This window comes from Spermophilus citellus (assembly GCF_964194105.1).
Source record: "Spermophilus citellus genome assembly, chromosome: 4".
In the NCBI taxonomy this organism is placed as follows: domain Eukaryota; kingdom Metazoa; phylum Chordata; class Mammalia; order Rodentia; family Sciuridae; genus Spermophilus; species Spermophilus citellus.
In genome coordinates this window covers 107,949,914-107,965,444 of record NC_138185.1, presented here as the reverse complement: position 1 = coordinate 107,965,444, position 15,531 = coordinate 107,949,914, and the positions used below count along the sequence as shown (strand labels likewise).

General features: G+C 54.0%; 1 protein-coding gene across 1 annotated transcript; it reads right to left on the bottom strand.

The window, feature by feature from the left end:
* Positions 1-1,335: 1,335 nt before the first annotated feature.
* INSYN1 (inhibitory synaptic factor 1) lies at positions 1,336-13,692 on the bottom strand. The gene is made up of 3 exons (XM_081291047.1): positions 12,501-13,692; positions 11,375-12,095; positions 1,336-2,170 (listed from the first exon to the last, which is right to left on the bottom strand). Exons 2-3 carry the CDS (start codon positions 11,528-11,530, stop codon positions 1,448-1,450), a joined length of 879 nt encoding a protein of 292 aa, XP_081147173.1. The 5' UTR covers positions 11,531-12,095; positions 12,501-13,692; the 3' UTR covers positions 1,336-1,447.
* Between the last annotated feature and the right edge of the window lie 1,839 nt (positions 13,693-15,531).

Below are 15,531 nucleotides of genomic sequence, written 5' to 3'. Positions count from 1 at the left end.
CTGAAATGTGGGATGGGGGGTCACACTGACCTCACTCCATCCAGTGCCTATAGTTTATCAAGTGTTTTCACATTTACCATCTTGCTGGAGCCCCATAGCAGCCACTGAGGTAGATGAAGACTATCAGACCCACTTGGCAGATGAGGTAGAAAGGCTCAGAGAGGCAAATGAACTTGCCCAAGGTTACACAGCTGCTAGGTAGCAGAGTCATGAACAGTTTGGAAACCACTTGCTCACTGGGGTAGGATGGCATAGGTTCTATAACCTAAGGCCAGTTACTTAACTTCTCTGAACCTCAGTATGCTCAGTTGAAAAAATGGGAATAATAGCTATCTTGTTGGGTTATTGTGAAGATTAAATGAGATAATGCTATAAAATGTATTTGGCATAGTAGTAACACAGAGACCTGCCCAATAAATGTGAGCAATGATAGTGATTATCATCCCAAGGATATTCAGATGCTGTCCCTGTTAGCAGGTCATGCCCTGAGTGAAGCCCTGATGCCTCTTGGCTTTTCCCTTGTCTCTGCTCAAGACTTGTTAATGTGGGCGTGGGAGTTGGGTGTGGAGAAGCAGGGGCCGAGGAGGACCATTGCACTCCCCTCCCAGCTGGCTGCCTGGCAAAGGTGGCTGGGGGCTGGTCTGTAGCGCCGGTTCATAGCCTTGTCATGACTGCTGCCTGTTACTCATACACAACTCAGTTCTGCCCAGGGACAAGCCAGAGGCTCTGCTCTGAGGCTCTAATCCTCAGAGGAGCTGAAAATGGGAACTGAAAGGATCAGAATGATCCAGGTCCTCCACAAGCCCCTGCCCTGCCCAGCCCAGTCTAGTCCTGCAACTTCTGTGGAAGCCCAGCTTCCTAGCCCCTTGGGAGCAATTTTCCCTTCCTCTATGTCCTGGGAAACCATAAGATGCAAGGGGGTAGAGTGGGGTTGTATCAATCCAGGTAGCTTTCCCTTTGAGAAAGAGAGGCCTTGGAGTAGAAAGATGGGGGTGCAAGTGATCCAGGGCCCAGTGGGAGCGATGCCACCCTTGGGCCCTGAGTCCTGCAGTCTCTCGGCCATCAGACACTACTCTCTTAGAGCCTGCCTTCTGCAGATGGGTCTCCTCCAAGACATGGCCCAGCCAGCAGCCACCTAGTACCACTGTGCTTACCGCCTGCCAGGTTAGACCACCCCCATCTCACTCACATACTTTTAGATACGTCCTCAGGGGCCCTGCAATGAGAAGGGAAGGAGGGTGGGCTCTGACCATGCTTCCTGGGACTGAGGAGGTAAGTGGGCATCTGTGTCTAAGATGAGCTCTGTAAAAGCTTTGGGGCCTGCGGGGCCGGATCCTTAGCATTTTTAAATTTTATTATGACTGTGTTTGTTTAAATATATATATATATATATATATATATTTATAGCTCTATGTGCCAACCCCCCCCCCACCCGCTTCCCCAGCCCCTAGTTTTTCCCCCTGGCTTTCTGTCTGGTGGCCGTGTAGGGCAGCACTGTCTGCGTGCTCTTGTCTGACACTGTCTGGGTGCTGCTGTTCCTTGTGACCCTTCGGGTCTGTTCTGGGGCCAACGTGGGCCCTGAGTGACGGCCAGTCAGTGGAGAGCGCCTTGTCTTGTGGGGGGCTGGGGAGGGCTTGAGGGGGGTCACATGGGTCTCCGTATGGGGCAGCTCAGGGGGCAGGCCCACCTCCTCCTCCTCTGCCTCCTCCTCACCGTCCCCCTCCTCATCATCGCAGCACAGAGCGTGGTAAAGCACTTTGTCACTGAACCGTACCCTCTCTCGTGTCCCTGGAGTCCGTTGGGGCAGCTGGCCCTTAGTAGGGCCAGCACTGAAAGCCTCCTCACTGGAGGAGTCGGGGGTCTCCACTCGTGGCCCATTGGGGATGGGCATGCCTCCATTCATGAGCCGGTAGTCAGGGCCAGCCCCTGGCCGCGTTGACTCAGGGCCGTCCACAGAATCTGAGGGTGTGGAGACGTCCAGAAAGGAGCAGAACTCCCAGCTGTCCGAGAGGATATCAGCTGTCATGAAGTCCAGATGGCCCAGGTCAAAGGGGCCACCCATGCCCGCCTTGTCGCTACTAGAGGTGCTGCTCACAGTGGCCGTGGTCCAGTCGTCTGGCTCCAGTTCAAAGTCGAAGTCAGAGGTTAGCTTGTCAATCTGGCTCACCACCTAGCCAGGGAAGGGGAGAGGAGATGAGAGGCGCCAGGTGGGGGCCTAGTACCACCTGGATATGAGTGTACTTCTGCCCTGCCCTGCTAGACTCCCTGGCTGGTAACCCTAAAGGAAAAGACTGGACTTGAAGTCATAGGTTTATGTGTCCTGTTGAGGTCCCAAACGGCCAGAATTGGACTGGGATATACAGAATTTGTTCCGGCCATTCCCAAAGGTCAGTTTACAAGTCTTCAGTCCCTTGGGGGGAAGGGGAGACTGCTTTCCAGCCCTGCAATCCATCCATTTACACATTCCTGTCCCAAACAAAGCTGCTTCTGGGGAGCTGTTCCATTCAGGGTTTGATCCTCATTTGATTTGAGGGGGGGCCATTTAAGAGGGTTGAGAGAGTCCAGCAAGCCTATTCAGAGGCCCATCCATCCTCAGAGAGGAAATGATAGAGGGTGGCCATGAGAAGGACCCTGTTCAGGCTTCTTAAAGCATCCTGGACAGTTCCTGCTGCTGGTCAGGGACTTTGTCTTGGCTACCCACCAGCCCTTCCAGATAAGAACAGAGGTGTGTGGCAGTGGCTGAGTTAGTTGCCCCCAGAGCTTCCTCCCTCCTTGCCTTTCCTGTTCATCAATGAGCAGAGATCCATCCTGGCTTGTTGGGAAAAGGAATAAAGTGAGCATTATTTGGTAAGCAATAAAGAAACCATCCATCTTGGGCCCAGAGCTGCTTGTTAAATGCACTCAGGAGGCAGTTCGGTTGTGGAGGTCACTGCACATCCTGCCCTGCCCTGCATAAAGTGAAGCCCTGAGCCTCCATGTAGGTGGCCCTGCCTTAGGACATCCCCTTGCCTGGGCCTCTTTCAGCACATCAATCAGGGTGGAAGACTGTGAGGGAAAGAGAAAGGTCCAGTCAGAGACCTAGGGAGAGGACAGAACACAAGAAAGGAGAGAGAAGATTCAGTCCAAACACAAAATAGCTAAACAATAAAACAAAGCAGAGGGACCCAGGGTCAGAGATAAAGAGACACAGCAAGTCATCTGGACGAGAATCCAGGGCCCAATGCCAGTTGGTGCTCTTTACCTGGAGTCACAGCAGTCAATTAATTAATTAACTAGGCCCTTAATTCAACAAACACATATTGAAGACTACTGCTGCAAGAAATGTGCTAGATGCTTGGCAAGGGGTGGGGTGGCGAGTGGCTGAGGTGAAAGAAGCAGTGGGCAAAAATGCTGTCAAAAGTAGCTGGGGCCTGTGGGAAGACTGCTCCATCAAAAATTGGAGGTCAGGGGCAGGTGACCTGGTTGGTCCTTTTCCTCTCTGGGTCTTTCTCAATTTGTAAAGAGAGAGAGGAGATGAACTAGTTTTATCTCCGAGATTCCTCTACCTTTGGGATTCTAGGAGACTGTGTTTGTAGAGGTGAGTTTAAGTTGTTTTGGGTGTCACTGCCTAGGAAGGTCCACTCACCACAGCCCCAGACCAGGAGTGGCTGAGGCCTGCAGAAAAGCTGGAGGAGTCAGGACACCAGACTTAGCTTAGACATTGCTGTGTGTCTTTGAGCAAGTCACATAAACTCTCTGCACGTCAGCTTCATTCACCACCAAGTGGGTGTGAGATTCCCAGCCCTGCCAACCTCTGGCAGAGTGTCAGGAGGAACAATGAGAAGGGCAGTGGAAGGACTTCAAGGAGCTTTGGGAATAAATGACATCATCTCCCACCTCTGACCACCTACTATGTGCCAGGCTTTCCTACCCTTCCTATTCCTGAGTGTCACCTCCACCCATGAGATCATTATGCTCCCTGCTGCTGCTGCTGGTTCAGGGACATATTTTGAAGACCACTAGTCTGGGTACTGGGGATTTACTCCAGGTGAAAACACAAGCTGGGCAGCTCTACCCATCCCCCAACCCCCAGGGCTCTTGAGAAGCTGCTGCAGCCTGAGGGGTGGGGGGTGGTGCTGCCAGGAGGGATCTGGAGTGCAATGACTTGGCTGTGACCTCTCAGACTTCACAGAGACTAAGAGGAAGCCAGGCTCCCTGATGCTCAGTGAGGATGACACCAACGGGCCTCAGGCCTAGACACGCTCTTCCCATCCAGGAAGCTGAAGCTGGCCACCTGCTCAGAAGGCCTTCCCTTTGGCCCTTCCCTTTTTTAGTGTGCCCCTCTTGGGTTCCACTTTGGAGGTATGGAGGAAAAGCAGAGAGGCACCTGGGTTCAAGTCCTAAATCTGCCTCCTCTTGGCTGTGGGAACTTAAGCAGATATGATAATACACCTCCAAGCTTTGGTCTCAGGCCTATAAAAAGGGATGACACTCCTCTCCTTGCTTGGTTGATGAAGATTAAACAGATTAAACTGCAGAGTTAGGACAGCCAAAAACTTAAGAACCTGTGCTCTGGCCAGGCGGCTGTAATCCCAGCAGCTTGTGAGGCTGAGGCTGGAGGATTGTAAGTTCAAAACCAGCCTCAGCAAAAGTGAGGTGCTAAGCAACTCAGTGAGACCCTGTGTCTAAATAAAATACGAAATAGGGCTGGGGGTGTGGCTCAGTGGTCAAGTGCCCTTGAGTTCAATCCCTGGTACAAAAAAAAAAAAAGAAAAAAAGAAAGAAAGAAAGAAAGAAAGAAAGAAAAAAGAAAGAAAGAAAGAAAGAAAGAAAGAAAGAGAACTTGAGCTCTGGAGCCCGACCTGTAATGCTGGCCAAGTTACTTAACTTCTCTGTGCCTCTGTTTCTTTGTCAAAGGAGAATTCTAGTAGTACTTACTTGATAGGGCTGCTGTGAGGACTTAATGACCTAATGCTCTTGGGAAAGCATGTAGAAAAATGTAGCCTATCAATATCTGCTATGCACCACTGGGCAGGAGTGCATGTCCAGGTCCCTGGCACCAGGCCCAAAAGCGAATGGGAATCAGTTCTTCACCAAAGGAATGACACTCTAATAGGGAAATTTCCAAGCCTGGGGAAGAACACTGGAATATGGTGGGCCTTTCACCACCTTGACATGGGTAGTACCAGTTTTGCCTAAAGCAGGTCTCTCTCTAGGCTGAATAGAACCAGAAGGTCCTATTAGCCAAATGGCTGTGAGGTTTGCAGGCAAATATGGCCAGTCTATTAGGTGGGACAGGTCACATCCACTTAATCAATGATATAAATTTGGATCAGAAAGGAAAGACATGTGCCCAAGGGTACCTGGTTTCTACGCAAGGACCTGAATCAGTCCCTAAACCTTGCTGCCCTTCCCTGGTGCTTCATCTCATGGGCCTCAGGGAGGGCAGGCATGGGGCAGGCCTTGCACTACCTGTCTCTCTGCTTCAGATGTCTTGAAATCTGTGATTTCTCTCTGTGATTTAATAATAACTTTGCCTACATGTAATTTGGGTTTGTCTTGGAGTACAGGGAAATAATTATATACACAGAAGGAAAGAGAGGGGGAGAGAAAAAAGTGGAAGCATAAAAATCACAGAATCATAGAACCTCAAAGTCACAAGGCTGGAGAGGCACTGTTGAGTCCACCTGTCTCATTGTGCTTGCTGATGGGAAACTTAGGCCCAGAGACTAGAAGGAGTGGCACTGAGAACAGAAGTCAACTCCTGACTTCAGGGCCTTGCATTTTAAGACCAGGAATGACCTACTCAGGAGGGACCAAGAGCAAGCACTAGAGAGGAAGGACAGGGCTGAAGGGTGTGATAGAACTCACTGGGGACCCCAGGCATAGCCCAGGCCCCTGTCCCAGGGGTGTCTCCAACCTCTGTTCTGGTCACAGCTTTAGTTTCCCTCTCCTGAACAACTGTACCCACCTAATTTTCCCACCGACAGCCTTCTCCGTGCTATTGCATCCAGAGAATTTTCTGGTCACCCAATAGGACCACGTCACCCCTCTGCTTGCAGCCTTTCCCTGCTCCCCAAACTCCTGAGCCTCCCAAACACAATCCCTAATGTTCCCTTTCCTGTCCAGCAAGCAGGCTCCACCTTCCCAGGCCTGCCCTCTCAGTACCCCTCCGGCACTCCACTGATCTCACATCTGCCTCTGGGCCCTCCCTCCTCTCCGACTCCCTAAGGCTATTCACACTTCCATGAGGAAGCCTTGCAGTTGAGGGCATTATTTGACACTGGTATAACTCTGTGCATACATGGTATGATACAGTTGATCCAGAGGCAGGGCTGGATGGGTTTGTTTTGCCCACACAGCTACAGACTGGTGACTAAAGGCTTCATAAGAACTGCTGGGGGCTTCTTTGTTAAGGAGGAGTTCCACAGTCTTAGGCACCTCTGTATTGCTTGGTCCAGTTTCAACCCTCTCTTTAAGGAAGGCACCTCTGTGCTCCCTAAGGCCCTACAGCCTGGACTGAGGACCCAGGAATACCAGACCCAGCAAACCCCACCCCCACCTCCCCTGATAAGCTGTTGTCTCCTTCCCTCTCTTCCAGCTCCCCGGGCAGCTGGTTACATAACTGGAGACTCTGCATTATTTATGACCACTGATTATTTTTTAATTCTGTGATTACGTTGTTTATTATCTTCCTGGGGGGCTGTGGAGTTGGGGAGAGACAGAGTGAGCTGACCGTGATTCATGGCTCTCATCCTGCAATTTGGCCTAATTGGCCAGGGAGCTTCAGTGAATCTGTCCGAGTAGGAGAAAGCAAAGGGAAAAGGGAGAAGAGGCAGGCAAGAAAAAAAAAATAATAAAAAATCCGCGCGATTCGTGCTGAGCTGTGGGTGATGCGGCTGACCCACTTTGGCATGGCCCTGTGGTCCCCAGCCTCTCCTTCTTCAGCTGCTTCCTGGCTGGGCCACATTTATTTATCTCAGGCTCGCAAGGCCCTTGGCTTTCCCTGCCACCTTCATACACAGCTCCTTGCCAACCAGGACTGCACAGTGGGGCAACCAGGAAACAGGCTGCCACTATGCCTGCTTTCTGTGAAAATCAGGTGGGAGAGCCCTCTACTGCCACCCCAGGCTGAGGAAAGACTATGCTCACCCCTTCACCTTTGGGCCAAGGTGGGCAACTGCGCCTTTAAGTTATGTCTGTCCCAAGAATTCCTGATGATATGGGGGATACAGGTGGTCAGCACAAGGATCCCCTTTGATCCCCCAGGGAGGAAGAAGCCAAGTACCTGCTCAAGGGGTGCTCAGTATCTGGCAGGCCAAGGACAGAAGGATCCTGAACCCTGCCCTTGGGAGGTTTGGGTTGGTGGGCAACAGGAAGCAGCAGGGAAGCAGGTTCCCTCCCAGAAACACAACAGGAAGTTCTTGAAGACAGTATGTGATTCTCACTGAGGACAAATCCAAATTCCAGACCATGCTCAGCAAGAGGCCTTGGAGTTCACCCCTCAAACCCCGTGTAACCTTAGCTTCTGCTCTCTTCCCTGCTCATTCTGCTCTAGCTGCAGGCTTCCTTGATGATCTTGAACATGCTGGGCACCTCTGCCAAGATCTGGCCCAGAGCACTTGCTGCATGCCACGTTCTTCCCATGGGTAGTCATTCACCTCCCCACCCTCTCCCCCACTTCCTTTGTTTCTCTTCCAATGCCACCTTATTAGAGACTCCCTTCTTACCCTATCACTGTCTCTATCCCCTTTTCTTGCTGGTAAAAAATGGTAATGCAGGCAACACCAACAGGCCCAGGCCAGGAGGTCAGGACCTGGCGGTGACCCTGCTCCTGGCTAAGAAGCTGGTGTGGCTCCAGAAAACCAAGTTATACATGGAAATGAGGAGCACGTCAGTGCTAGGATCATTAGTAATAATACCTAACAGAGGGCCAGGTGTGCCTCCCTGGTGGAGCACTTGCCTAACACGCACAAGGCCCTGGGTTCTATCCTGTGCACCCCCAAAACAAAAACAAAAATATAACAAATATGGAGCTGGCTTTGGGCCCATTGATGGCTAAGCACTTTATGTATAATATCTCTTTTAATTCTCACAACAACCCTGGGACAGGGGTTGGGGGTGGTGTAAAATTTGGAACACAGAAGCACAGAAAGGTAAAGTAACTTTCCCAAGTTCACACAGGATGGAGCTCACATCTGAAGCAAAGACACTTGGTATATGACCCCTGCTCCTAGTCCCTGGGCTGCGCTACATCTCTAAATTAGGATCCATGGAATTTTGAGGAGCTTAGAAAGCTTGCTGGGACTGGCCTGGTATCCTAGAGTATTGGGGAACGTAGGAGAAGTGAGGGCTAATTAATGTTTGACTGTCATATCCCTCTGTGGTACAATTTTAGCTTTCAAAGCACTTTTGCATTTCTTACCTCACTTATGTCTTTTAAATGACTTTCCCCACCCATGGGATTGAATTTGCTCCCTGTTACCAGGGGAGCTGGTGGCAGAGCTAGAGCAGGGGTTAGGGAGAGAGAGGGAGGTACAGGCTAGGGAACTCCAAATCCTCTAGGAGTGTGAGTAGTGTTGGCCCCCCTCTTCCACATGCTAAGCCCCCAATGAATCCTTGCAATATCACTATGAGGTACAAATCATCATTGTCCCCATTTCAGAAGTGAGCAAACTGAGGCTCAGGAGCTTGGGGAAGAAGTGCCTTGGTATCTCTCATCCTACAGTGAATTTCAGGATGTATACTCAAGAGGATAAGAAGGGTATGCCATGATAGGGGTGTCTGGGGGCCAAGGGGCCCAGGACCTGCAGATAGGAGGAGGCTGGCAGAGGGGAACCAAGCTGAATCTTCCTCTCTGCTGCCTTGTTCCCCCATCAAGCATCCTGTGCAGCTCCCCTGAGTCCTTTGTATGAGTTTCGCTTCCATATCCAAGTGCCCTGCCTTCCTGATATAAGAGCAGAGCTGGTGGGGACTGAGCAGATACTACCCAGGGAGTGGGATGTGATGAGGGAACAAACGCCTGGTCCCTTCTTGACCTTGGGTCTGCCCAGATCCCCAAAGAAAAAATACCACACAAAAATACTGTGGAGAGCCAGGAAGATCAGCTGTACAGTCCCTTTGGAGGACCAAGAGCCAAGATGACAGGCTCCAAGGAATGAATTACAAACCAGAGCCTGGTTCCCCCACTTGGTAACCCCATTCTTGACATTCCATCCCATAGGAGGACAGGCATAGCATGTCTTCTGCCTGGGCCTTCCTGAGTCTCACCTATTTTCCCCTGCCAATCACTCCGTGTCCAGACCCTGCCTGGGGGGATGAAGGAGCTTTGAGCCCCCCCACCCCCACAGATGGGTGCCATTGGCAGCAGGCAGGCAGTGGCATACGGGGTAGACTCTGGTTGCCATAGCAACCTGTCAAAGTCTTGGGTGGAGGCACATGGCCTACAGGGTGTATAGGGGGAGGGGACTCATCTTCCTCTGTCCTGTCTTAGGCCTCTAGGCTGCATAGTCCATGCCTGGAAGCTCTGGTGTGGGAGGCATGGGAGTAGGTGAGTGTGACAAGGGAAGGGGAACATCTAGACACTCTGCAAATAAATCCCAATGCCATAGCATCAAAGCACAAGAAGTCCCCTGTCAAAATGCAAAGAGATCACCCAGTAACCCACCTGCTGAAGACCCAGAATAGGTATCAGGAACTTGAATTCTAGACTCAGTTCTGCCCCCGATAGCTGCATGGTCTTGAACAAACCCCTATCACTCTCTGGTCCTCAGTTTCTTCAACAGTAAATGTACAGGGCTTGTCTGGATTACCTGCGAGATCCCTTCAAGATCTGGATGACTATGCTAGAGAGACAGGGGATGCAGGCACCTGGAAGATGCTCAGTTGGGAGTAGGCCAAGTTGTATCAAGGTTGAGACCCAAGATTAGAGTCAATCTTGGGTCCTTCTGCATGGGCCTGCTGGGGCATGGGTCCCAGGCTCCTGACCAAGATTGAAACTCTGAATAGGTCCCATAGCCCTGATAGAATTAAAGTAGCCAAAGAGGGTAGGAAAAGTTATTATAATCCTTTGGACCCATAAGGTTGGAGGAGAAGGGACTGCTTGGGGGGCCTCTAGTTTTTGACTTTCTAATTGTACTACCAAAGATTTTCAGCCCACACCATGGCCAGCTTAGTCCATGGGCAGAAGAACCCCTGCTCTGTCTACCTGAGGCAACAGTCATTCCTACCTCCTGAGACCGGATTTCCTGGCAGGCTCTATGAGGCTGAACCTGGACAGAGGGGCTGCCCAGCCCAATAGTAGTTCCAGGAATCTCTGCAAACCCACCCCCTCCCCAACTCTGAACATAGTTTCTTCCAAAAAATTCCTGTTCCTTGGCTCAGACCACACTGGAATGCTACGTTGACAGTCTGGGATTGGTACCCATTATCACTCCGCTTCCTCAGCCCTCCTAGAGCCCCTCTCCTCCCTGCGCCCATAACTCCAGCTCAATCACTCTCCCTGCTATCTCTGTAGGGGCCCTGGTTACAAGGAGTTGAAATTTGCCTAAAGCCCACCTGGCTGGTGTAATGGCACCCAGCAGGCAAATTCAGGCCAGTGGCTCAGAACGCTGGTCATGCATTTTGGGCTTGAATACAGCCCAGGGGGCAGGGCCGACGACTTGTGTACCTCATTACCCCAGCGATGTGGGAAGCAGTAATTAAACCGAGCTCCACAGAAAGGGACATACACATTCCCAGCATTTCTCAGTGACTTTTCAGGCTTGGCAAAACCATTCAAAAACATCCCTCGTGGCAGGGGAACACATCTCCTTAGAGGAGATCCTTGCCCCCGCCATTGTACACAAGGAACCCTGATGTCCACTAGTGCCTAGGCCCATTCTTACCCCAGGACAGGGAGGGCATGGCTGGTTTAATTTTTCCCCAATCAAGTGCTCTGAACATCTGTGTGATCTCTGAGGTGATGTTTTCAGCAGGGCCTCAAGCAGTGGGAACTGACTAAGTAGAGTCATCCACACTCTAGCAGGGCCTCTATGACCAGCTCAGTCTATGAGGTAGATGGTAAAGTCAAGAGTCAGCTCAAGTCCCAGAAGAATATCTCCCTCTAAGAATCTATGGTGGAATTAGTTTTTACTGGCCACTTTGGCGACCCTAAATATTAACCATGGGGCTGGGTCCACTGACATGCTGCCCAAGCAATCTCTGCAGCTCTAGGGCATGGTAAGAGTTTTGGCAAAGTAGATTTGAGGAAAGGAGAATGAGAAGAAAAGAGGTCCCCAGCAGAGTGATACATGTGCACATGGCTTGGCACACTCAAACACACATACATGTTTTGGTGCCAAGCCCAGGAAGGCTGGTCTAAGGTCTGTGTGGCTCCTGTACATCCCTCGCTTACCTCCCTCAGCTCCTTGGCCACCTCCTTGAGCTCCCGCAGGATGCCTTCAAGTTGCCCGATGACCATCTTCATGCGCTGTCGAATCCTCTCTCGCTCACCACCACTGCTGGGGTCGTCACTGGGCTGCCCGAGGTCCGGGGTGCCCCGAATGTTCATCCTTCACCACGTGGCCGCAGGCCTGCCCATACTCCCCCCAGTCGGGCACACACTGTGTCTTCCTCGAAGGAGCCCCCCTCAGTCGGGCAGAGCTCCACATCTTAACGGCCCCCCAGCCCACCCTGGTACTGGGCAGCCCTCACCCAGTCCCTGCTCCCTGCCACTCCGCCTGCTCTTCCTCTGGGTGGGAAATGAACACCCAGAGGGAGACAGAGTCTAACAGAGAGGGTCAAGGTGAGGGCACAAGAGGGCAAGGGGAGGGGCCTTGGGTCCCAGGAGTGGCCTCCAGGACTTGACTGTGGGTGTGCAGAGCGGTTCTCTGCCTGAGCCTAGATACCAAGGCAGGGGGATGACTCTGCAGGGACTAAGGGTAAGGGATGCCCTTGGGATGGGGGAAGGCAGCAGCAATCCCCTCACAACTCCTAGGCAGTTGCAAAGGCAGAGGTCTCTGGATGCAACTGACACCTGCAGAGGGATGAGTGCCCGCTGGGGTCTTCCAGATGTGGAGGGGGTTCCAGATGTGGGCGGCTCTGGAAAGGGAGCTGGATTGGAAGAGGGCAGCCCCCTGCAGAGAGAGCGAGCCTGGCGTCAGCCCTCCCAGGCTGCAGCACCAGCCAGCAATGCTGCTTCCTCCTTCCTCTCCCCTGTCTGCATCTTCTCGCTGGGGATTTATTTATTTTTTCTTTGTGGGGAGGGGTGGTAGAAGCAAATGCTTTTCAGCACACCCCTTCTCTGGCATGGGGTGGGGGAGCCCCTGCTTTAGAGGCATAAGTCCTCAGCTTCCTTTAGGGCACCCTGGCCTGGGTTTCCCCAACCCCCACTCCCCCAGTCAAGCCTGACTCCGCTGGTACACCAGAGGGCCTCTCCCGTCCTCCATCCTCCTCCCAGTGCCCCCAGGGTGCCCTCGTTCCCAGCGGACCCTCCCTCCCCTAGCGCCGCCTTCCCTCAGAAGCCCAGCTCCAGCACTCACCAAGGGTGGGGGCACCGGCCTTCCCTCCAAGCAGCGTCGGGGGCCAAGCCCCAAGACGAGGTTGGGGGGCCCCCAAGGCTCCCTAGGGTGGACTTCTCTCTCTGGACCCTTCGGCCCTTGGCCTCAGGGAGGTTCTCCGAGCCGCGGCCGGAGACATCTGGGCGGTGGGAGGGGGCGGGGCCTCGGCGCTCCAGGAAAGGGGGCAGGCAAAATCCCCCACAGCACCCGTCAGGCTCCGGGTCCGGAAAGAGCGAGGGTCCGGCGGGCTCGGGGCTCCCAGGCCACAGGTGACTCGGGCGCGGGGCGGCCGAGACGACGCCGGGCCGGTCCGAGCGCGCGAGCCAAAGTCGGAGGGCTGCGAGGGCGCCGGGATCCCCTCAGCCCACGCCCGGCATTCCCCGGGCTCGGCACTGTCCGGGATGCACTCTGTCCAGTCCAGATGGGCCAGGGCCGGGCTCCGCCGTGGTCTGCCCTGCCCTTAGTGAGCCGCACTACCAGGCGCCCAGGACGCGCTCAGCCTGGACACACAATGTCCGCGCTCCGGCACCCGCGTCGCCCTGGGCGGCCGCGAGGATCCGATCAGCCCAGCCCCGCGGTCTTCCCGGAGCGAGAACGCTCGCAGGGCTCAGGCCACGATCCGAAAGGTCCGGAATCCGCCGGGTCCCCGGGAAAGGGCGGCGTCTGCCGCTGGGACTCCGTCTTCCCTCGGCGCGGCAGAGAGCGCGCGAGGCTGGGGGCCTGGCCCGGCTGGGTTCGGCGGCCCGGGCGCGGGCTGGAGCGGCGCCCGGCGGAGAAGAGAGGAGGCAAGAGGCGGCGAGAGGAGGCGAGGCGAGGGGATGAGGGGAGGGGCGCCCGGAGGGCCGGGCCGGACCGGGGAGCACTGGGCTCGCAGCCTCCAATGGGCTCCCGCTGCCTCCTGCCCGCTCCCTCTCGGCTTCCTGCCTCGCAGCCCCGGGGCGCCGGGTCGCTGCAGGTGGGACAAACAGGCGCCGGGTCGGGGCTGGGCCTCTCTCCACTGCCTCGCTCTGCCCTGCCCCACCGGGCTCCGAGGGCCTGGGCCCGCTCCCGAGCGCCGGCGCCGCGCCCGGCCGTCCCCGGCCCGCCCCGCCGCCCCCCGCCGGACTGGCCGCCCGGGCGGGCGCTGGCTCCCTCAGAGGCCGCCGGGCTCGCTCGGCTCCGCTCGCCTCGGCGCTGACAGGGAAGGGGCCGGCCCGGCGCGCCGGGAGGGAGCTTTTAAAGCGACACACACGCCTCCCAGAGCACAGCGCACATTGCACGAGCCGGGGGGTCTCGTCACCCCAGAGAGGCGAAAGGGGCCAGAGCTTGTAAGGCTGGAGGCAGGCTAGCCTGGCCGGACGCTCACCGACCTGGGGCGCTGAGGGGCGGGGACTAGGGACTTAGTTCCTTCCCACCTTTCAAGACACTTCATCAGCCTCTTTCCCTCTTTGCGGTGTACCCCAAGCTTCGCTTTGGACTGTTTTCTGCATCCAGACCCCAATTACCTCCGTCATACCTCAAACCACCCCAGACCTTAGCTTAAATTATACTAATTCAGAAAATAGAACCTTTACTGAGCACCTTTACTGCTCTGGGGTGTATGGGGAGGGTTTGGAGACAACCGCCCGTATCAGTATTTCCTTCGGCTCTTCACCCATTTCCTCAACATTTATTCATTACCTTCTATGTACTGGGTCCCATTCTAGGTTCTGAAATCACCGGAGAGAAAAAGTAGCACTTAGGAAGATCACAGCTTACAACAACACTCCTGAGCAAAATGAGGGGTGGTACATGCAGGACAGAGGCAAGTTCTAGAAAGTTCTAGAAGCAATGGTAACATCGGTGGGGAGGGTAGAAGGAGTATAGGCCAGGTCTGGCACGTTCTCTCAGGAAGGCAACCTTTGTGCTGCATCTCAAAGGAGAAGTAGGAGTTACCCAAGTGACTGTCAGTGTGGAGGAGGTGGGGATGGCATTCCAAGCAGGGAGGAGGGTGGGAGCAAGGGCTCCAAAGCAGAAGCCAGAGAGGGGGCGGTTAAGTCAAAGGTGGCCTTTTAGTTCCTGTTTTGACTGCTCTGTGGGAAGTGGATTAGAGGAACACCAGATCCGGAGAGGCTAGGAGGGCCATGGTTAGGAGCTTGGATTTTATCCTGGGGCAGAGGGGACAGAGGATGCTGGGCCGCAAGCTAATCCCCCTTGCCTTCCTAGGAGATCCCTCTGGGTCTCCCTGTATGGTGGATTGGAAGAATAGACCACAGGCTAGCAGATTCAGAGGCTGTTTAAAGTCCTTAGTTGAGGGAGGCAGGCCAGAGTGGCAACAAGGATAGAGAAGGAGGCTGCTTGGAGAAATCTTTTAGAGCATGGAGGCACTTAGAGACTCACTGAACTTTGAGAAGTGCAGTGGGTGCAGAATGCCTCCGGCTTCTGATTTGTGAGACTGGATAGGTGGTGGTGCCACCATCTGAGTCAGAGAAGGGAGGGGAATCCCAGGTCTGGGATGAAGAGGAGGAGTTTGGAACAGGTGGAATGATACTGAAGAGGTCTATAAATCCAAGCTCATGGCAGGGGCTGGGCTCCAGAGTAAATAGTGTTTTGTTTGGGACTCCTCATTAGAGGGGTGAGATTAAGCAGGCTGATTGTGTAACAAAAGCAGTAGGTCCAGCTGGGAGAGGTGTCCATGAGCAAGATGGAGAAGAAGCCATCAGGAGGCAGAGGAACCAAGAGAGTGGAGAGTCCTATGGGCCTAGGAGGAGGGGTTTGTTGGAAGTAGGACTCAGTGCTGTCCAAGACTGCAGAGGACATGAAAGAAGGAATGGAAAGTGTTCACTGTCCTTGGTACTTAGGAGGCTACTGGTGACGGGTCAGGGGCAATTTGGTGTGGGGGGTGGTGGTGAGAGGAGCTAAATTGTTGGGCACTAAGGACTGAATGGCTGTGGGGAACAGGAGTTGGTGAGTGCAGGTGACATTCTCAGAAGTTCAGGTGACAGGGAAGTAGTGCTCCTGAGCTAGAAACAAATGAGGACTTGGGGGATGGGAC

What these genes read in the sequence shown, in the direction of transcription:
- INSYN1 (XM_081291047.1), bottom strand. Translation starts at nt 11,530, where the DNA reads ATGAACATTCGGGGCACCCCGGACCTCGGGCAGCCCAGTGACGACCCC. An exon ending in TGGCCAAGGAGCTGAGGGAG is followed by an intron (nt 2,171 to 11,374) that starts GTAAGCGAGGGA and finishes TTCCCTGGCTAG; the next exon opens with GTGGTGAGCCAGATTGACAA.